At 44.1% G+C, this 23793-nt stretch overlaps 1 protein-coding gene across 1 annotated transcript in view; it reads left to right on the top strand.

The window, feature by feature from the left end:
- The window catches only part of ATP10A (ATPase phospholipid transporting 10A (putative)), a 292107-nt gene that overhangs the window by 138944 nt on the left and 129370 nt on the right, over positions 1 to 23793 (top strand). Inside the window, exons 5-6 of the mRNA XM_075336608.1 lie at positions 451 to 582; positions 23620 to 23750. Of these exons, the coding sequence (XP_075192723.1) occupies positions 451 to 582; positions 23620 to 23750 (263 nt within the window). The remainder of the gene's footprint in view (positions 1 to 450; positions 583 to 23619; positions 23751 to 23793) is intronic.

Genomic DNA, 23793 nt, shown 5'->3' with positions numbered 1-23793 from the left:
GTGTTTTTATTTTTTTCATTTCTGGAGTGGTTACACTAATGTGTGTTTCTCTCGCCCCTAGTAATATTTTAATCAACTGCCATCTTCTGTTCTTGGCGCCGTTAGTTGTCTTCAGCTGTTTATAATCTGCTGGCTGCTCCAGTGTTTGCTGGTCGAGCCAGAGGTCACTTCTCAATGTAAGTCTATGAGAGCCAGATCAAGGCTTTCATAGATTTTAAGAGCTTGTGAGCATTAGCTCTGACATCCGGTCAGTCAAGAGCTATAGTTACAAGATCATGGAATGCTACCGGAGCGGTGCTGGTGAGTATATTACTAGGTGCAAAGAACTTTGATAAGTGAGACCACTCCAGCGGTGAAACAAGTGTAAATAAACGCTGGACTGGTGCTTTAATAGTACGTATAATGTTATGTAGTATTAGATATATATGATGTCTTTTTTTATTCCTATAGGCCATGAGACCAAAGCATTGTTAAATAATAATGGACCTCGTTACAAACGAAGTAAGCTGGAAAGACAGATGAATACTGATGTCTTCTGGTGTGTGCTGATCCTCCTAGTTATGTGTCTGTTTTCAGCCATTGGTAAGAATTGATAAAATACTTGCAACATCAGTTGGTGGAGTACTTGCAAATCTTAACATTACATGAAACAGTATTTTTCAGTATTTACTGTTGGCTATTACTAGATTGTAAAAATTTTTCTTGAAAATCTCTGCAACGCTGCTGCCCCTTCTCCCCCTTTTTTTAAAAAAATAAATAAATTCAAAAATATATTTTTAAATTTGAAAATGGCAAAAAAAATTACGACACAAAATAATCAGAATAGCCCATTAAACGGGTTGTACAGTAAAAACAAATTATCACGCATTTTCTGCGTGATAACTTGCTGATCTGTGGGTGGTCCACTGCAGGGACATGCACCAGATTGGGCACAGCAATCGACGATCCCGTAGAGAATGAAGGGAGACTAGGTCAGACGTGCACTGCCAATTCATTTTAATGGGAATAAAAGTTCCCTATACTGCCAATCTGCCGATCTCCGATATTGGTGCCCCCATCAAACGTGGCATAAATCGGACACAGGTAACCTTTAGCAAACGGGAATCATTTCTTCTTTTTCTGCACCCTGTAAGTTGAGGATCACCGCAAGAACCCTGTAAAACCATTTGTAGCCCCTGATTTAAAACCGGACCAGCACTTAAAGTTTGTACCATTCCACACTTTGTATGACAATTTTCAATTATAATAAATTTTTCTTAAATTGGGTTATAAACCTAAAGAATCATTATTTCTTTGTTTGCTATTTGGATAATATTCATTGAACTTTACAGTATCCAGTAATCACTGCTGGCTTCTGCCTGGTCAGACTGATGTCAAAGAAAAAGTTCTATCACTTTTCATTTTTTTTTTTTATTTAAAAGTAACATTTTACTAAGATTTTTCCAACAACAATACCAACACAAGTGGTTACAATACGGCTTGTACATATCTGAGGAATAACTTGTACATACACACAGTATAGAAACAGTGGTAGAATAAAACCACGTGTTATTCATAACCACAATGCCAATATCTCTTATGCAGAGAAGAAAGCGAATACGTTCCTCTAGTCCAGAGGTCTCCAGCATGCGGCCCCTCAGGCTGCTTCTTGCGGCCCGTGGACCTGGTAATGATCATAGCCAGTACATGGGACGCAGCCGTCAGCACTTTATTTCATATGAATATTTTGCCGCCGTTGCAGAGTCAAGCTCGCTCACTGCACAAGTCAATGGGCGCTGCTTGCCAATCAGAGGCAAGCAACTATCTTGTATGACCTCAGTTGCTTGTCTCTGATTGGCCATCGGCTGCTATTGTAATAATTATACAGAGAGAACTTGACTTTGCACTGCGCCGGGAAAACATTAATCTGAATTTTAAATGAAGCGCTGACAGTGGCTGCGATTGTTTCCAGGTCCATGTGCCTGTCTGCCTCATGAAGCAAGAAAGAGGACACCGAGGGAACGGAGGACAGGGGAGAAGAAAGTTTTGGTGTGTGTGTGTGTGTGTGTGTGCGCGCATGTGTTGCACAGGATGGACACATTCCAACAGCATTTGCACAAAGGATGAGGCATATTACTTCAGGATGAGACAAGGATGGGCACATTACTACAGGATGGGAACCAAAATCTGGCACATTACTACAAAATGGGGACATTACTACAGGATGGGAACCAGGATGGGGCACATTACTACAAGATGGGGACATTACTACAGTATGGGAACCAGGATGGGGCACATTACTACAAGATGGGCACATTACTACAGGATGGAAACCAGGATGGGGCACATTACTACAAGATGGGGACATTACTACAGGATGGGAACCAGGATGGGGCACATTACTGCAGGACGGGGACAAGGATGGGCACATTGCTACAGGATGGAAATATGGATGAACACATTACTCCAGGACAGGGACAAGGATGGGCACTGCTTAACCCCTTTTAACTTTTGATATAGTAATACGTCATGGTCTGGAAGGAGTTTCCAAACTATGATGTATGGGCACGTCATGACAATCATGGGGCACAGGAGCTCTGTCTGCACGATCGCCACCGGGAGCTCTACATAAGTGACATCCAGGGACAGTGCCCCCAATGCTTAATCCCCTAAATTCCACAATCCATAGCGATCACAGCATTTAGGAAACAGAGGGAGTGCACTCCCTCTCCTACCCCATCAGAACCCACCTATGACGTGATTGTTTCCATGGCAACTCGAAGTTAACAAATAAGCTCCAGGTTTGCTGGATACGATGGCCTCTTAGACCATGCTGGCTAATAGGCATTCTGTCGGTGTCACACAGACAGGAGTAATGCATTGCCATGCTTGTATATAGCAATGCATTATACAAGTGATCAGACTACCAATAATAATTAGTGATGAGCGAGTATGCTTGTTACTACTCGGTACTCGCACGAGTATCAATGTACTCGGGCTACTCGGCGGGGACCGAGTAATCTCGCGATACTCGTGCTGTACTCGTGGACTTCATGTTGGCGCTCTTTTTACAGCCATCCCTTATGCAGGGATTGGCTGGCAGACCACTGCAATGCCACAGCCCTGTTGTGGAATTGCAGTGATTGGCCAGCCCGCACAGCGTGACCGTGCCTTTAGCCCGACACTTCCCCGCTCGGCTACGGCCCCTCCCGCACTCCACTCCGCGTGTATATATATATATGCACGCTTACACACACACGCACGTTTTTTTTTTTAATTTACAGTTTTCTGGTTTCTACATGCTGCCGGGGGTGATTTCACAAAAATACTCGGGTCTCCCATAGGATAACATTGGGCTAGGTGCTCGGGCCGAGTACACGAGTATCTTGGGATGCTCGGCCCGAGCCTCGAGCACCCGAGCTTTTTGATACTCGCTCATCACTAATAATAATTAGTGATGAGCGAGTACCAAAAAGCTCGGGTGCTCGAGGCTCGGGCCGAGCATCCCAAGATACTCGTGTACTCGGCCAGAGCACCGAGCCCAATGTTATCCTATGGGAGACCCGAGTATTTTTGTGAAATCACCCCCGGCAGCATGTAGAAACCAGAAAACTGTAAATTAAAAAAAAAAAACGTGCGTGTGTGTGTAAGCGTGCATATATATATACACGCGGAGTGGAGTGCGGGAGGGGCCGTAGCCGAGCGGGGAAGTGTCGGGCTAAAGGCACGGTCACGCTGTGCGGGCTGGCCAATCACTGCAATTCCACAACAGGGCTGTGGCATTGCAGTGGTCTGCCAGCCAATCCCTGCATAAGGGATGGCTGTAAAAAGAGCGCCAACATGAAGTCCACGAGTACAGCACGAGTATCGCGAGATTACTCGGTCCCCGCCGAGTAGCCCGAGTACATTGATACTCGTGCGAGTACCGAGTAGTAACAAGCATACTCGCTCATCACTAATAATAATGTATATTTAGTGTACATTTCAGAACAAAAATCTGCATCTCATGGCAAAAAAATAAAATGCAGTTTAGGTGCTGTTTTCTGCCAGGAGATGCAGATTTAGTGCTGGAATTTATGCACCAAATCTGTATCTCATGGCAAAAAAAATAAATGCAATTTTCTGCCAGGAGATGCAGGTTTCATTGAACTCGATGAGTTTACCTGAGGTAAGGACACTGATTTCAGTGAGTTCATCTTAGGTTAGTTTTCCTACGTTCGCAGATGGGGTATCATGGGAACCTCCAGCTGTGACTGCAGGTAAACTCAGTGCTGTCGCCGCTCACAGCTGCGGCTCAGTCAGTGTCTGTCTGAAGCCGCAGCCAGTGGTCATGTTCTCTAATGTGCCTGTGTGCTGTGACTTCAGTATGTAGCAAAACCAGGATCATCGTGGGAACTAATATGGATTACGTTGGACCTGGGTGTTTGAGGGGTTAATAAATTGGAGAAAGAGGGTGGGGTTTTTTTTGTATTTTTTATATTTTTATTTCAAATAAAGATTTTTTTATTTTTTTTTGGTATTTGTTTCTTTTCACTTACAGGATTAGTAATGGGGGAGGGGTTCATATAGACCCTACCAATTGCTAATCCAGGACTTAGTAGTAGCTGTAAGCTGTCATTAACCCCTTATATTACCCCGATTGCTACCGCACCAGGTTAATCAGTATAAGCCGGGTAAAGCACCAAAATTGTCTCTTCTAATGGATGCGACAATTTTGGCGCCGCTGTGGGCTCATATTTTTAGTCTGAGGGGACCAATCACCATGTGCCTCTCCAGCCTGAAAATACCAGCCCCCAGCTGTTGGCTTTATCATGGCTGGGTATCAAAATTGGGAAGTGGCAGAATAGCACACCGGTGTTTTAAAATTTATTTAAATATTTATTTTTTATTATTTTTTTTAAAAAAGCCGCATAGTCTCCCTCCTTATTTTGATACACAGCCAACATAAGCACTTGGCCGGGGGCAGCAGCCTACAGCCGTCTGCTTTATCTGCGCTGAGTATCACAGTATTTGGTGGACCCTGCTCAATTTTTTTTTTTTTTTTATTTATTTTTACACCACTGTAGGGACGCAGACAGACAGTGTGATTCCATCCAATAATAGATGCTGTCACACAGGGTGGGGGCGCAGTCTTACTGCAACCAATCACAGATGCCAGGACTCACTGTGGGCGGGGGAAGCAGTGAATACCTATGAGCGTTAATGAGTGGACCTGGAAGTAGTGTTACAGTTGCTAGGAAGGTCGGAGAGTGGAACGGTCCTGCTTTATTCCTTATTATCTTTGTTTTTTTTTTTTAGATAAATATCTATCATTGTCCTTGTGGCGAATCCGTACAGTAGCGCTGACTTCCCTGAGAACTTTGGGCTCCGTGCACGAACACCAGGTGTCCGGTACCAGCATTGGACTGGCCGGAGGAACTGAAGTAATACCAGTCCTGGCCACAGTTACCTCCACTGAACTCCGGTGCTCTCACCTGAGCTCCGGATTGAAGCCTGGACTGAGCTGCGGGTTTGCAGGACTGAACCACGAGCGCTGACTGATTCCCCAGCTATCACAGTTCAGTCGATGACAGCTGCGGAGAGGCCAGGCTGCATTCTGCAGCTCAGGTGAGTGCTCTGGAGTTCAATGCAGGTAACCGCAGCCAGGACTGGTATTACCGGCGGTTTCCGGTAATAACAGTCCTGGCTGTGGTAACCTGCATTCAACTGCGAACAGGCCGGGTTGCACTCCGGAGCTCAGCTGAGAGCTCCGGAGTTCAGTGCAGTTAACCGCGGCCAGGACTGGTATCACTGCAGTTCCTCCGGTAGCCAGTCTAATGCTGTCCGGTACGAACACCGAACTTTACAGTTCCGGCTCGCCCATCACTAATTTTTACACAAAACTTAATTTATGGGCATTTGTGGTTTGATTTCTTTGCCCATGTGGATTGGATGGGTTGTTAACGATATTTGGTGAGAAATTCACCTAGGAGATTTGTGATGTGGTCAATACCTATTTCACCCAGTGAGTACATTGTGTGTGTGTGTGTGTGTGTGTGTGATTATGTATGTAGACTTTAGGAGTCTCCCTAATGTACATGAAAAATAAATATGTCATTGAGCAATTAAGCTGAGTGGCATGTTCATCATTGTTTACTTGTGAATTCTTTGTAACCTGCACACAAATACCTCTTGGGAATTTCTGTGATTGTCTGTGTTAGATTTATTCCGGTACGTCACATTGTGTCATGCTTCAAGGATTGTTTTGAGGGACAAAAACTAAATGCATAAAAGAGAAAATTCTAATGTATTGTCCTTTTCATAAATAGGAAATTCTTTATTTTGAGATTGAATGGCAACTTTTTATTACATTTATATCAGGAATACCTGGTGACAGGTTCCACCTAAAGTACAGCTACCACCTTTTCAGGGGAATCTGTTGGGAGGTTTTCAGTATGTAAGCTGAGGCCAGCATGTTGTAGGGGTTTAAAAAAAAAAAAATCAACTATGCCTATGGGATAAGGCTCCTTGATGTTGTTTACTTAAACTAAAGGCTTTATCACTTGGTGATTATCACTGCTAGGTCTAGCTTGTCCTGGTGCATGGCAGTCCAGCACACCCTCTCCTCTGATACCTCACTCTCAATGTACAATCTCTATAGAGAGACTGGTGTGGATGGGGACAGCTCCTTAGGCTCTGCTACATGACTAAAGCTAAAATTTCGGATTGTGTCAGAACGGCTGTTGATGAGTCAAAAACATCTGAACACATATAAAGGGGAACATAAATAATGGCCTAAATGGTGGACCACAATGAACCTCACACAAGGACTATAATATGAAAATATCTGGTAGTGACCCAACTAGTAATATTTACTTATAATTTCAAGAAAGAGTTTAAGAACTACCTAAGTGCAAACCAATATATAATTTTATTCATGAATCAATCATAAAAACACCAAAAAAACATACTGTCTATAATAGAGACCCAAGTGCTAATGAGGATACAAAAAAGGAAGGCACCCGGACGCTGACAAAATAATAGTGAGGAGCTGGGTGTAAAGTGCCTATGCAAAATAGCAGCTTTGGTGTTTAAATATAATGGGGGGAGTGTGGCCCACAAAAAAAGTGCTCTTTTGCAGTAACCGCAAAGTTGTAAGCAGTACAGGGATACCGGTGACCACCCCTAATAAGGTGAAATTGCAAAGTTAACTCCACACAAAGCGGCTAAAATAAGAGAGACATTCACCCATACCTCCTAGTCAGCAAGGGGATGTACCTCCAGGACCCCAATGCACGTTTCGCGTGGGCTTCTTCAGGGGCAGGGGGGGTCGTAAGGATGGATGTGCTCCCCGAGGTATATATGCCCCACTTCCCAATTTGCTCCTAAATGGAGTCCAACAAGGTGCATACGCGGTAGGCCGCAGTGCCGGCCGGAAGCCGCGTCAGCACTCCAGCGACATAGCCCGAAGAGGGAAAACCCCTACAGACGTCATTCTCGGCCCGTTGCTAAGCGGAGCAGTCAGCGGCACACGGCCGCCACAGGCAGACCACACATACATGTAGCAACACCAGAGGAGAAAACACCCATCAGAGCCATCATGGGAAGGTCAAGACCAGAAGAATCCAGGATGACGGACGCCATGAAAGGTCAGAAATACAATATATAACAGCAAAGTGCTAAATATTCTAACACACAATATGAATGAAAAACATGTAAATTTCATGTGTGAGAAAACATAATAAGTTACTCAATGTCCACAAAATTATAAATTCACATTAAGCACAAACGTATCTTAGAAAGTGCCAATATAATACAAAAATGTCATAAAATTACATGGCATGTGCAGAGAATTGACAACCTATTTGCACAGATATATAGCACATGCAAAGTATATATTACATCTTGCAAAAAGATTATATATAGAAGGTGCTAAACATAATAGGAATTAGATGGGTGATATATACTAACTGGTACTGAAAATCACAGGTACACAGAATATAGTATATCAATAATATTGTATGGGAATGGATGATCCAGTGAAAGGCAAAAACAGCACTAAGAAACAAGTTTAAAAAAAGGGAAATATATATTTACCTTGTGCTATCGTATATACAGTGGGTACGGAAATTATTCAGACCCCTTTAAAATTTTCACTCTTTGTTTCATTGCAGCCAATTGGTAAATTCAACAAAGTTCATTTCTTTTCTCATTAATGTACACTCTGCATCCCATCTTGACAGAAAAGAAACAAATGTAGACATTTTCGCAAATTTATTAAACAAGAAAAACTGAGATACCACATGGTCATAAGTATTCAGACCCTTTGCTCAGTATTGAGTAGAAGCACCCTTTTGAGCTAGTACAGCCATGAGTCGTCTTGGGAATGATGCAACAAGTTTTTCAAACCTGGATTTGGGGATCCTTTGTCATTCTTCCTTGCAGATCATCTCCAGTTCCGTCAGGTTGGATGGTGAATGTTGGTGGACAGCCATTTTCAGGTCTCTACAGATATGCTCAATTGGGTTTAGATCAGGGCTCTGGCTGGGCCAGTCAAGAATGATCCAGAGTTCTTCTGAAGCCACTCCTTTTTGTTATTTTAGCTGTGTGCTTAGTGTGGTTGTCTTGTTGGAAGGTGAACCTTTTTCTCCAAGTCTGAGGTCCATAGCACGCTGGTTTTCTTCCCAGATATCTCTGTAGTTGGCCGCATTCATCTTTCCTTCAATTGCAACCAGTCGTCCTGTCACTGCAGCTGAAAACCCCCCATAGCATGATACTTGCACCACCATGTTTCACTGTTAGGATTGTATTGGGCAAGTGATGAGCAGTGCCTGGTTTTCTCCACACATACAGCTTAGAATTATTTTGTAACCTTGGCCAGATCTGTGCCTTGCCACAATTCTGTCTCTTCTGTCTCTGAGCTCCTTAGGCAGTTCTTTTTGACCTCATGATTCTCATTGGGTCTGTCATGCACGGTGAGCTGTGAGGTCTTATATAGACAGGTGTGTGCCTTTCCAAATCAAGTCATATCAGTTTAATTAAACACAGCTGGACTCTAATGGAGTAGAACCATCTCAAGGAGGATCACAGGGAAATGGACAGCATGTGACTTAAATATGAGTGTCTGAGCAAAGGTACTTATGACCATGAGATATTTCAGTTTTTCTTGATTAATAAATTTGCAAACATTTCTACATTTGTTTTTTTCTGTCAAGATTGGGTGCAGAGTGTACATTAACGAGGAAAAAAATGAACTTTTTTTGAATTTACCAAATAGCTGCAATGAAAGAGTGAAAAATTTAAAGGGGGCTGAATACTTTCCGTACCCCCTGTATCTGTGCAAATAGATTGTCAATTCTCTAAACATGCCATGTCATTTTACAACATTTTTGTATTATATTGGCGCTTTCTAAGATATGTTTGTAATTAAAGGGAAGCAATCACCAGGATTTACATATATAACCTAAAACCAGTGCTATACTGGCACTATCCGACTGATTCTATACATACCTGTAGTGGTCAGCTCGGATGTTTAGGTTTGAAATAAAAAAAAGCAAAGATTATAAAATGAGCTGCTTGTCTGTTGCAGGACCTGTGTGAGGTCATACCCATGTGACCAGAAGGGGTGGGGCCTCAGCCACTAAAGCTGGATACCAGGTCACATGGGTATGACCTCACCACAGGTCCTTCCACAGACAAAGTGAATCGTTTGTATAATACTTATGCTAATTCTAACAGGGGAAGAGGATAAGTTTGAATATATGATCTGCTCCATTGCAATTGTTACTCAACAAGCAGCTCACTTTTTTTGAATTTCAAAACCTAATCCTGATTGGTTCCCTTTATTGTACATTTATAGTTCTGTGGACATTGACTAACTTATTATGTTTGCTCACACATATGCTATTTACATACATGTTTTTTATTCATGTTGTGTGTTAGAATATTTAGCACTTTACTGTTTTTATGATATTGTATTTCTGACCTTCCCATCATGGCGTCCGTCATCCTGGATTCTTCTGGTCTTGACCTTCCCATGGTGGCGCTGATGGGTGTTTTTTCCTCTGGTGACGTTGCGCACATGCGTGGTCTGCTTGCTACTGACGCCTCCTCTTAACGATAGGCCGAGAATGACGTCTGTAAGGGATTTCTCTCCTTGGGCTATGTCGCTGGAGTGCTGACGTGGCTTCTGGCCGACGCGGCTGCCTACGCTATGTTGGACGCCATTTAGGAGGAAATTGGGAATGGGGGTATGTATACCTCGGGGAACACATCCATCCTTACAACCCCCCCCCTCCCAGGTCAGTGAAATCCAAGAGTGCGCCAGCCGCCCACGCTGGTGAGGATCCAGCAGAGCTCATTCAGAGGTGACCCGGGGAGATAGTATGGAAATCACTTTCTACAAAGGCAGTTCTGGAGGGCTGCATTGGCAGGCTGGAGGCCGCACACAGGAAGGAGCTGCAATCTCTCACAGCTGCATTCACCGCCAGAGTGGAGGAGGTAGAAAAGTCGCAAGAAGCTATGTTAAGTGAGCTCCAGGCTCCAAGAAAGTTCCAGGCTCCAAGAAAGATCATACTCAATAACTCCAGTACCGCAGTTACTCCAAAACCGCAATTGGCGAAATAATATACTCATTAGTGGACTGCTGGAGGCAGCGAGCAATGCAGACCTGGAGCAGGCCGCCCAGAATCTCTTCAAGCAGTTAGTAGGGGAAGGAGGCCCCGACCCAGTGGAACTGGCTGGACAGGATACACCAGGCTCTTGTCCCAAGACCGGCTTCAGATACCAGACCCCGTGATGTAATTTGCAGGATACACTTCTTTAAAATAAATGAGTCAATCATGCAGGCAGCACGTGGGAAGGCTCCGGTCACCTTTATGGACGCCCAGATCATCTTACTCCCAGACTTAGCAAGGCGTACCTTACTGTAGAGAAGAGCCCTAAGACCCCTCTTGCTCCAACTCAAGGAAAGAGACATTCCCTACCAGTGGGGGTTTCCAATTCAACTGACAACCCACAAGGGTGGGAAATCCGCTAGCTTCCGTTCCCTAGGGGACCTTGCCAACTTCCTTGGAATATTTGAAATTCCTATAGTGGACTTACCAGAGTGGACCTCTGCTCCTAGACTCCCTATCTCTCGTCCAAGATGGATCACTGCCATCATGCCAAGAAGAACAAGGCCTCAGATTGCACCTCAGAGGACACTTGAGATTCCTGGGACATGCAAGATTTGATAAATCTAAAGGACCGTGTCTGATCGTGGATATATTTTGAGCACATGAGACCTATTTGTCAATGTTGTTATATGTTCTTTTTCCCTTACTCTCCTTGACATAGCGGAGACTTTTTCTAAAATTCAACATAATTTTATTACTCTTGGGGAGGGGGTGCGGCGGAGGCTTCTTCTCCTTTTGGCTTCAATCGTCCCCCTCTTGGTGCAACAAGTGGCCATACGCCATATTATCCTAGCACTTATGACTTACAGGGCTTGTTGTTTCTTTCTTAGTCCTTCTCTAATCCTTTTTTTAACATGTCTGCTCTCTCTTTGATTTGTTTTTACTGTCTTATTCCTGCATGTGGAGGCTGGCTCCTACTTATCCTGGTCCCGCTTGTTTTCCCTCAGACTATGGATAAGTTAAAAATCTGCTCATACAACGTGAAGTGTCTGAATGTGCCCGAGAAGAGATGTCAAATTAATCTTCTCAAGTCATCAGCAAAAAGTAGCGATTTTATTGCTACAGCAAACTCCTTTTCGGGCGGATTCAGTCCCAGAGTTGGTTACAAGAAACTACCCGACGTGGTTTCATAGCACGAATCCAGAGTCTAAGTCCAGGGGTGTCTCAGTAGCTTTCCACAGATCTTTTGTTCCTGAAGTTCTGAAATCTCATTGATTCTGCAGGCTGCTACATCTTCCTCCAGGTGTCATGGAAGAATTCCAGATTCGTGATCGCAAATATCTACAGTCCAAATCAAAACCAGAAGAAGTTCCATATGGACTGCTTGCACTTTCTTGAGGAGTTTGCCGACTCTTCTCCTGTAATTATGGGAGGGGACTTCAATGTTACACTAAATCCCTGTCTGGACTTCTCCTCGGGTAGGTCCTCATGCCCCCTTATCCATTAGTACGAATCTTAAGGCACTGGCGCACAGCATGAGATTGGTGGAGGATACTTCGCCTCTGAACTCAAGGATTACACCTTTTTTCTTCGGTCCATCAGACATACAGTAGAATAGATTATTTCTTTATCTCCCATTCCTTGTTGGACCTTCAGATAGAGGGGGAGATATGGTCTATCCTGTGGTCTGACCACGCTCCTGTATATCTGAGCATAAATCTTGGCTCCCAGGGAACACCAATTCTAACCTGGCGTCTGAACGAGAACCTGCTGCATGACCCTTTGTGTTAGGCGGAGGTTTCTCAAGCCATACAGAATTTCACAGTAGACCATGAGGACGATTCCTCTTCGCCATCGACTAAATGGGAGGCATTAAAATGTGTAATAAGAGGGATGTTTATCTCCCATGGGGCCCCTATTAAGAGAGAGAGGAAGATATAAAAAACCTGCTATCATTCATAGCCAGTTTGGAAAAACAACACCTGTCACCCTCGACATATAGCCAGATATCCACGGAGCATCAGAAATTAATGGGCATCCTAGACCAGAGATCCAGATCCCTACGGGACAGAATAAAGAGTAGGTTTTACCATATGGGGGATAGAAGCAGTAAATTATTGTCGAGAGCACTCCACCCAAGGATTGCCACTACATACATCCTATGTGTTAATAATGCTAGAGGCACCAAGGTGCACAACACACAAGAGATTATGTCCAGTTTTACTTCATATTACGAATCCTTATATAACATAAAGGGACATTATGCTGATCTTACAGCTCATCAGATGAGGCAAAAAATTGTTGCATTCCTCCAGTCGCACAGACTTCCCCCATTGTTCGCGGAGGCGTTGTCTGACTTGGAGAAAAGCTTTACTTTGGAGGAGGTGATCAGTCATAAAAGATGCAAAAAAAGGGCAAGATCCGGACGGCTTTACCGCTAGCTATTATAAAGGATTTTTGGATCTTTTAAGCCCAATATTCCTTACTATGTGTAACTACATATCCTCTGGAGGCTTGTTCCCGCTGCAGGCACTCAGGGCACACATAACATTAATCCATAAACCTGGGAAAGATCCCCCTCCTTTGCTGTAGCTACCAGCCGATCTCTCTTATCAATACTGACATCAAACTCTATGCTAAACTGATAGCGAATAGACTGCAATCCCTTCTTCCAATGCTCATTAGTCTAGACCAGGTGGGTTTCGTATCAGGCAGGGAAGCAAGAGATAACATTATTAAGACGGTTTCCTTGGTGGATTGGGCAAAAAAGAGGGGCATTCCTATGTGCGCCCTGTCGATATATGCCGAAAAGGCCTTCGACAGGGTGCGTTTGGAATTTATGGCCCTAAAAAGTGTGGGGTTAGGAAACCGTATGCTAAACAGAATCTCCGCTCTATATGCCATGCCAACTGCACAGGTAAAAATAAATTGTGCCTTGTCACGCCCTTTCTGCATCCTTAATGGAACCAGACAGGGGTGCCCTCTCTCCCCATTGCTGTATGTCCTGACCATAGAGTTCCTATCTGAGGCGATCAGATCTAACCTATCCATAAGAGGGGTGACCGTCGGAAAAGATGAGCATAAGTTGGCCCTCTTCGCAGATGATTTGCTTCTCTATATTACATCCCAGGTTACCAGTATTCCGAATTTGATCTTAGAATTCTCTAGGTTTGGACATCTTAGCAACTTTAAGATCAATTGTCATAAGTCGGAAATTCTTAATGTATCTTTGCCTCCTCAGTTGGTGACACAGCTACGTACCTCTCTACCTTATAAATGGACCACAGATTCTCTTACATATTGAGGCATCAAAATATCTGCGAATCTGACCAGTCTCCCTCACTCGAAACTCTATAAGATACTACATAGCATAGAACATGACATAACTAAATGGAGCAAATTGAACCTGTCATGGTTTGGCATGATCAATACTGTCAAAATGGACCTCTTGCCCCATCTATTTTTTTTTCAACCTATTCCCATTTGTCTCCTGACATCCTTCTTCTCTCGACTTAAGGCGTGGATAGGTGAATTTTCCTGGGCCAATAAAAGACCCCGCATCTCCTACCAGATTCTATACAGAACCAAGAGAGAGGGGGGGGGAACTGGTTTACCTGACTTTCGCCTATACATTTATGCTTCATTAGGCACTTGTCTCTTGGACCTGTTCCACCGCAGGGGTAACAAGCGGTGGGTGAATATTGAGTTTGCCAAGTCAGACATTGGGCCATTAGTTGAGATCTGGTCACCAGACACTTCTCAAACCTCCCCTCGGGAACTATCTCTTTTGGTCCAGAACTTATCCCATTGGGTCAGGCAGAATCTCAAAACAGTCCATCTTACTACAATACCGGGCATACTTACACCACTATGTGGGAACCCCAATTTCCCGGCAGGTTTGCATAGCCACACCATTCTACACAAGCGGAAACCGGACCACCCAATTGTCCACGACTATATCGCCACCTCAGAAGTGAGGCCACTCTCATCCTTTTTTCCTGAGACATCTGTACCTCCACTAGCATGGTTTCTATATGACTAGGTTGAGTTACATTAGATCCCTGTCACCACACAGCAACAATGAACAATATTGTTGGGGTGATGTTCCACCGACCCATACGGTCTCATTGTTGGACGGCCTGTTCCTAGAAAGTGTCACAACTAGAAGTATTCTGCTTAACTTTTTCTCTAAGTGGGAGGGGGACTTGGGGACACCTATTTCCGAGGAGGAACGTGCCAAGATACTGCTATTTACGAAGCATTCTTCAGTATGCTCTCTGACTCAGGACAGGAGCTACAAAATCCTGATAAGATGATATAGATGCCCGATGACCATTAAGGCAATGTTTCCTGCAGCGTCTGACACCTGCTGGGGATGTTTGAGAGAGAGAGAGGGGCTCTTATTTACACATCTGGTGGCAAAGCCATCCTATCAGAACATTCTGGGCAGATGTGTTCGATCTATTTAGTAAGGTTTCTGGGTCAGGGGTTCAGCCTTCCTCTGAGCTTGCCCTTTTGTCCCTAAGCGAGTTCTCTATAGCTAGATACAAGAGGAGCCTCCTTTAGAGACCTTCCTGGTTGCTGCTCGGAAGTTGATCCCTAGACTATGGAAACAAAAGAAAGCCCCCTCTAGATCTGACCTTGTAACAGAACTCAATGAGATATTTAGGATGGAGGAACTGATAGCCCAGGCGACAGATACCTCGGAGAGGGTAATGGACGTCTGGACCGCTTGGATACTATTTAGGGACTATATGGAATTTGGACTCTGGATTGTGGCATGACTCAGTTAGACTAATACGGAATACCAGGTCGGGTTGGGAGTCGGACTACCCTTGCAGGACCTTTTCTCTTCTCTTAAGTTCTTTCTTCTATATTCTTCCATAATCTTCTTTTTTGTTCTCGTGCCTAACCTAGATTTTTCTCTTTCATAGTTCTTTCCTTTAAGTATATTTACTTCAGTCATACTGTACATATTTACTGATCCAAGCCTTTATTGCTATTTGGCCTGGTTAGGCCGGATTTCTTGGTTTTTATTCCAAATGTGATTATTCTGATTCCAAGATGTTCGTTCATGGCATTATTCTGTGAAACAAGTGTTTCAACTTACCAATATTTGAATGGTATTATATCTGAGCTTGGAATGTTGTTTTTTTTTCTCTATGTTGTAATTACTTAAAATAATAATTAAACTGTGATTTGAACAAAATTCTATATTGGTTTTCACTAAGGTAGTTATTGGACTCTTTCTTGTAACTATAGATTCCTATGTGTCACGCTCCCGGTCTGACCGCGCTGCTCACCACCCGTCGCTCCAACCCCTAGGGTCCCCGCTCCCCGCCTAGCCCGCTCTCCTGCTTCCCCGTCCATACCTTTTCCCTGTCGGTCACGGCATCGCGACACTCACTCACTGCAGCCACCTGCGCCCCAGCGTCCTGCCTCTCCTCATGTGGTCTCGGCTCTGATTCCAGGTTGCAGCTCTCACACATGCACACTAGGGGGCATGCGCGTGCACTCTCCTTGACTTAAAGGGCCAGCACAGCTGTCTGGAATATCACTAATAAGTAACATTGGGTATTTAAGACTTGCCAATCCCCTTGGCCAGTGCTTGTTCAACGTGTCCCTGTAGCTTGTCTCTTGTACTAGTTGTTCAGGTCCCTCTATGCCTGTGCTTGGTGTAACTCTGTCTCTGCTTGCAGATCCCGAGTACCGTTCTGAGCACACACTCCAGCCTGATCCCGTTAACCTGCACCAGTCTCAGTTCTGGACTTCTGCCTGATCCAGTTAACCTGTACCTGGTCCAGATCGGCTCTTGCATCCAGTGACTCTTGCTGATCCCAGCTTCCGTGCATCTAGGCCCTCTGCAGTTACGTCCGACAGTCCCTGTATAGGGGTTTGCTCGAGGCGGCATCGCAGGGGAGTCCGGTGCATGGTCCAGTGGGTCCACTCCCAGGACTATCCTTACAATATGCTCTCAGGTAGCGAAAACCTCCTGACAAGGTAGCGAAAACCTCCTGACAAATTGCCTTTAATTTCTCTTTTATAGTATTTTAGTAAGTTATATCCAATCTTCCCTGCTTAGCACAAAAATACCTTTCATTATACTCCATACAGTGCGGTCCAGTCCAATGGGTGGACTGAGTCTTGCTTCGGCGCCTCTTCTCTTTGCAATCGCTTTCCTGCTTTCTTCATGTGGCTGACACATCCGACATCATCCACACCTTGTTCCCGAATCGTGCTCCTGTGCAGGCTCTTCCCTGCTCCGAGCAGAGAATAGTACTGTATTGTGCATGGTCTGGGAGTACTTTGCTCTGCCCTTAACAAGTGACAAGATGGCATCACTGTCATATACTAATGCTGTTTCTTCTCACACTGTTTTACAAGTTTGGTTTCTGATGGTGACTAAAGTGTCCATTTAAAATAAACTTCCTTCCGAGTGTGTACCAAAAGCACAAGGGTGTAAAGACCCATAATTTTATCATTGTCTAAAGAGCATTGTCTAGCATTGCCTATCAGGGTAGGCAGCAGTGAGCAAAAAGCCCCTATTAGGGTAAGTTCACACAGTGTGTTTTTCACGGCGTTTTTGCGCGTTTTTCGGGTGCGTTTTTGCTCAGAAAACGCTGTGACATTGCTTCCCCAGCAAAGTCTGAGTTTTCATTTTTGCTGTCTGCACACAGTCTTTTTTTAGCTGCATTTTTGTGCTGTACACAAACGCAGCATGTCAATTATTTTTGCGTTCTTCACTGCGTTTTCCACCCATTGAGTTCAATGAGGTGTTCAAAAATGCAATGAAAAACGCAAATTGCAAATATAGCTGCGTTTTAGTGCGTTTCTATGACTAAAAACGCAGCTATAAACCCCAGGGGTGGGTAGTAAAGTGACATGTACAGGAAGAGGATTCTTTCTGTCAGTAAACACAGAAGTGTGAATCCTCCCGGTATCGCCACTGCTGCGTCAACCTCCCGTCCTGTGCATGTCTGCTCCCGTGCGGCGCCATGTACGGGCAGGAGATGGAGGCAGCTGTGAAACCAAAAGTGAACAGCAGGAAAAAAAAAAGTCATACTCACCTGTCTGCAGACTCCCGGTGCTATGTCCGCTCCCGGCTCCTCTCCCGGTACTGCCGCTGCGGCTGTGTGCAGTGTCCCCGGGCACGTCCGATGGCTGTAGTACCTGGCGATGGATCACCTGATGCGGTCACCTGACGCGTCAGCTGATCGTAAGTCTTGCGGTGACGCCGGCGCCCGGCCGGCTTCACCTATCAACTGATGCCGTTAGATGACTTCATCACTGATTACTGGCAGCTCCTGCAGCGATCAGACAGGATCAGACTCCTGTCCAATCGCTCCAGGAGCTGCCGGTAATCAGCACATAAGTATTTATTTTTTTTGGTTTTTTTTGCACGGATGCTTCAGCTGATTGTATAAATGGCTTTTATACAATCAGCTGCTGTGTCATGTGATTCACATCCTTGATCCTGACACATCATCTGATCGCTTTGCCTTCCAGCAAACCGATCAGATGATATTGGATCCGGATTGGACAGCGCGGGACCCTTGACCCAGGATTACTGCGGAGGGGACTTCTTTATTTCAATAAAGATGGAGTCACTAATTGTGTTGTGTTTTATTTCTAATGAAAATATTTTTCTGTGTGTTGTGGTTTTTTTTATCTTTACTAGAAATTCATGGTGGCCATGTCTAATATTGGCGTGACACCATGAATTTCGGGCTTAGGGCTAGCTGATAATATAAAGCTAGCCCTAACCCCATTATTACCTAGCGAGCCACCTGTCACCAGGGCAGCTGGAAGAGTTGGATACAGCGCCAGAAGATAGCGCTTCTATGAAATCGCCATTTTCTGGGGTGGCTGCGGACTGCAATTCGCAGCGGGGGTGCCCAGAAAGCATGGGCACCCTGCACTGCGGATTCCAATCCACAGCTGCCTAGTTGTACCTGGCTGGACTGAAAAATTGGGCGAAGCCCATGTCCTTTTTTTTTTTTTTTTTTTTTTATTTCATGAAATTCATGAAATAAATAAAAAAAAAAAGGGCTTCCCTATATTTTTGGTTCCCAGCCGGGTACAAATAGGCAGCTGGGGGTTGGGGGCAGCCCGTACCTGCCTGCTGTACCTGGCTAGCATACAAAAATATGGCGAAGCCCATGTCATTTTTTTGGGGGGCAAAACACTCCTGCATACAGTCCTGAATGGAGGATGCTGATCCTTGTAGTTCTGCTGTCTGCTCTTCTGCATACACTATTGGATGGAGTATGCTGAGCCTTGTAGTTCTGAACGCCCTGCCTCTCCCTCCAGCATACAGTCCTGGATGGAGCATGCTGAGCCTTGTAGTTCTGCAGCTGTCTGCTCTCCTGCATACACTAGTGGAAAATGAAGAACATATTGAAAAAGGAAATGACATCAGACTTTTTTTTCTTCAACAATCTTTAATGGCATTGTTCACTGATAATAAACGCATAAAACCGCAGTCAGTAAAAACGCACCAAATCGTGGTAAAACGCACCTGCGTTTTTTTGCTGTGGGTGCGTTTTTGTGCGTTTTTTTTCCTGCAAAAACGCACAAACGCAGCGTAAAAAAACCGCAGTGTGTGAACCTAGCCTTAGACGGGGCAAAAATCGATAATAAAATAGCAATGAAGTTCGAAACTGAGCGCCGTTTGCAGTGTTTAATAGCTGCCCGCCATTGTAATATCGGTTGAGTCTCTCAAAACCAGATCTTACAACTTGCTTAAAACTGAAAATCGCTTCTTGGCATAAAATTTCACCGTGTAATAAGTCACTACCACCTCATCAACACATCACACTAAAGGAGTGGATTCATCTTTGCGGGTGTGCATCTTAACTGTGTCTAATCTTAAGCTGTAATACATGCTTTTATGAATGACCTAAAGGCCCCGTCACACACAGAGATAAATCTTTGGCAGATCTGTGGTTGCAGTGAAATCATGGACATATTGTTCCATTTGTACACAGCCACAAACCTGGCACTGATTGTCCACAATTTCACTGCAACCACAGATCTGCCACAGATTTATCTCTGTGTGTGACAGGGCCTTAAGTCTTTGCACAGTCTATAACACAGGTCTTTCAAGCGAACATTTGCTTGTGTAATAATGATCTTGTACGCATGACAACCATGTGATAACTAAGGGTACCTTCACACTTAGCGATGCAGCAGCGATCCGACCAGCGATCTGACCTGGTCAGGATCGCTGCTGCATCGCTACATGGTCGCTGGTGAGCTGTCAAACAGGCAGATCTCACCAGCGACCACTGACCAGCCCCCAGCCAGCAGCGACGTGCAAGCGACGCTGCGCTTGCACGGAGCCGCCGTCTGGAAGCTGCGGAGACTGGTAACTATCGGGTATGGTTACCCGATGTTTACATTAGTTACCAGCGCACACCGCTTAGCTGTGTGTGCAGGGAGCAGGGAGCCGCGCACACTGAGCGCTGGCTCCTTGCTCTCCTAGCTACAGTACACATCGGGTTAATTAACCCGATGTGTAATGCAGCTACATGTGCAGAGAGCAGGGAGCCACGCACACTGCTTAGCGCTGGCTCCTTGCTCTCCTAGCTGCTGTACACATCGGGTTAATTAACCCGATGTGTACAGCCGCTACATGTGCAGAGAGCCGGAGCCGGCAGCACAGGCAGCGTGAGAGCTGCAGAGGCTGGTAACTAAGGTAAATATCGGGTAACCACCTTGGTTACCCGATGTTTATCTTGGTTACAAGCTTACCTCAGCTGTCAGACGCCGGCTCCTGCTCCCTGCTCGCTTCATTTGTCGCTCTCTCGCTGTCACACACAGCGATCTGTGTGTCACAGCGGGAGAGCGCCTTTGAAGAAAACGAACCAGGGCTATGTGTAACGAGCAGCGATCTCGCAGCAGGGGCCAGATCGCTGCTCAGTGTCACACACAGCGAGATCGCTAATGAGGTCACTGCTGCGTCACAAAAAGCGTGACTCAGCAGCGATCTCGGCAGTGAGCTCGCTGTGTGTGAAGCACCCCTAACTATTAGCTCGTCAATTGCCATCGTTAAAAAATAAATAAATAAATAATGTTTCTGTCCAATAGTACTTTAAGGGCTTGTTCCAGACAATTGTATCTTTGGTTGTATTCTATCCAAGGGGGCCCATTTCTAGCTCCAAGACAAGTGGAATTGTGCATTATGATGAGCTTTTCCACTGCAAAGGGCCCATATACTGTTTTTGTGCATGAGCCTCTTCTGCCTGTGTCCGCCTGTGCCTGCGAGTGTCCGGCTATTGACAGAGAAAGTGCTGATTTTTAACAAATTCAGTCCTGGATGAGTTTGAATCATTCCAGTCTGGCACTTCCTATATTATTCTTTGCTGTCTGAAACCATGGCATGCACTAGCATTGACTCAGCCTCGGGAATGTGGATGTATAGCTTTCCGACTCATGGACGTCAAAATGAAAATATTATTTCCAAGAATATTCATTGAGCATTCATTATTCAAGCCGGTGTCTCCTAATGAAAATATCCTTCAGGATCCAGATGATGCTCTCAATCTTGAGTTGTTTATCTGAAGGCTCCGGTATTAGTCACCGAGCGCTCCGTGTTTTGTGAACGTGCTATGGTTTTCATGCACACGTGTAGTCTGGCATTCATGTTCCATGAGTTCCTGGGTATGGCCAGGTCTGTGCAGGTGTTTGATATATGAAGTCATTGGTACTGTTCTCCCTGCCCTAACATGTTTCACCATTCACGTATCATATTATTTTTATTTAAAATTTCTCTAGAACTACCAGATGCTTCACTCTCTATTTGCTTTCTTTCTGGACTTCTAAATAAATAAATACATATTCTAATGTTTTGAAATTCTAATTCTTTGAGATTTTCCAGTTGGAGACTTAACAATTTTGTATAATAACTTTTAAAGAGTACTAGTCATTTTAATTCCGTTTTCTCCATAAATCAACAGTGCACATAAAAAAGATACATTGTAATATATCTGAGAAATCTGCTTCTTTATCCTCCTTGATTGACCCTTCACTCTCAAAGTCTGCATTCACTTAAGTGTGAACCATTTACTGAGATAGATGGTTGATGGCCATAAAATCAAATGGAGGCGGTAGAGGCTAACACAGATATTTTACTTTCCCTGAAACGACAGACCCTTGAAGGTGTTGCTTTCTAGTTCTCCTTCTATATATGTCTATATACCAGTATGATGTTTTTCCAAAAATAAGGCCTAGCAGTGTTTTTCAGCATTTTCGAAGCAAGGTTTAAATATAAGCCCTACCCCGAAAATAAGCCGTAGTCGAGGTTCAGTAATGAAGTGTCCACGCAGCTAAAAAGTTAAAGAATACTGGAGTACACTTCATTATCGACAGTGAACACCCCACAATCGCACTCACCACACGCCGAGCGGGAGGATCTGCAGTGATTGCACACCCACACACATCAGATCACACACACAACCCCCTCATTCAGCGATATCGATGTAAAGACATAGGGCGGTGGAGCGCAAGGACCTACGGATGAAATGCTTGCTTACAGGACCAGCGACATGTGACTTTCTCCTATCCCTGTGGCCGGAGGCTTTCTGTACCGCTGGATATAGTGAGTGAGATTTCTGATGTGTGTGCGATCTGATGTATGTGAGTGTGTTGGCCAGAAGCAGGATAGCACGGCGTGCAGCATACTTGCTGAGAGGGCCCGACGAAGATTACAGGGAGGAACTGGGAGCCACGTAGCCGTCCGGAGTCTGGTATGAGTCTCCTGGGTAGGGGAGTGTCTGATTCTTTTTTTTTTTTTTTTTTTTTTTTGGGGGTGTAAACTTACCCCAACCATGTTTCTTCAAGAATAAGACCTACTCCAAAAATAACCCTAGCGCTTTTTTGGAAAAAACACATAAAAAAAAACTATGTTCACACAATCTTTTGTTTGAGGTGTTCAAGAAGACGTTTTAAGCCGAAACCACTTCAATGTTTTGTTGTTTTTTTTATTTGGAGTGGGAGGGCTGTTCTTTGAGAAGGTTGTTTTTTTTTGTTTTTTTTTTTAACGTTTACCTCGCTTGGAGTGGATTTCATCTAGATTCGCTCCAAACAAGGGATGTGCATTTTTCTTCTACCATAGTAGGAATATTTCAAAACTTCTTCAGGAAAAAGAAAACATCCAAAAAAAATCATGTGCAAGGTGGATTTCTACTGGAAATGCATAAGAAGCGTTTTTGATAAGAATTTTGAGTTGAGCCGATCATACAAGACCTGTGTGAACATAGTCAAAGGTTAGAGAGGAACATAGACTTGTACACAATATCCCACGTTAGGCACCCATGAAAAATAACGGGCCTGAACCGCTTGATGGTTTTTTATACATTCACTGCATCCTACTTTTCCTCAGAGCACACACGGCTAACAATATACAGTGGTACCTCGGTTTTCGTTGATCTGTTATCGTTGGTTTCAGTTTTCGTTGATTTTTTTCCATTAAAAATTTGCCTCAGTTTTTCTCTTTTTGTCTATATGCCCATGTGACTGCGCTGCTATTTTTGCAACATCAAAGGGTGATGCATGCATTCATTCTCCGGCTGTGTGGCATTGTGTATCACCCCGCTTGTCAGTTTTAAAATGTATTTATTCTTTACATCAGTATTTTATATTCATTTAATATTCCTTTTATATTAATTTCTTATTGCTTTTAGTATTAATCACTATCTTTGTTCCCTATAAAATGTGCTTTTGTATGTATTTTAGTGTGTCTAAAACAGATTAATTGGATTTACATTGATTCCTATGGAAAATATTGCTTTGGTTTTAGTTGGTTTTGGTTTTAATTGATTGTATTCAGACAGTTTATCAACGAAAACCGAGGTATCACTGTAATGTAAAATGTTATGACCGGATTTATGGATTAGACCTGTAAATTATTCACCTTAAACCAAAATGTGATTGTTTTCTTCTTATGATCAATTAATATAGCCTTCTGCATAGTGTCCAACCCTTGAGATAGCACACAGTATTTAAGCGTTGAAAGGTCCAATGAAAACTCTTCTAATCCCCTTAGGTCATGCACTCTGGGTATGGCAGTATGGAGAGAAGAGACCAGTGTTTGATGTCCTCGGGAGCGATGGGAATTATGTGAAGCCACTTCTTTCTGCAGTATATTTATTTTTCACCATGATCATTGTTTTACAGGTAACTATTTAATTTTTACCTATCCCTAGGGCACAGTATTTTT

This window comes from Anomaloglossus baeobatrachus, chromosome 2 (assembly GCF_048569485.1).
Source record: "Anomaloglossus baeobatrachus isolate aAnoBae1 chromosome 2, aAnoBae1.hap1, whole genome shotgun sequence".
Taxonomy (NCBI): domain Eukaryota; kingdom Metazoa; phylum Chordata; class Amphibia; order Anura; family Aromobatidae; genus Anomaloglossus; species Anomaloglossus baeobatrachus.
This window is presented reverse-complemented; position numbering and strand designations above follow the sequence as displayed.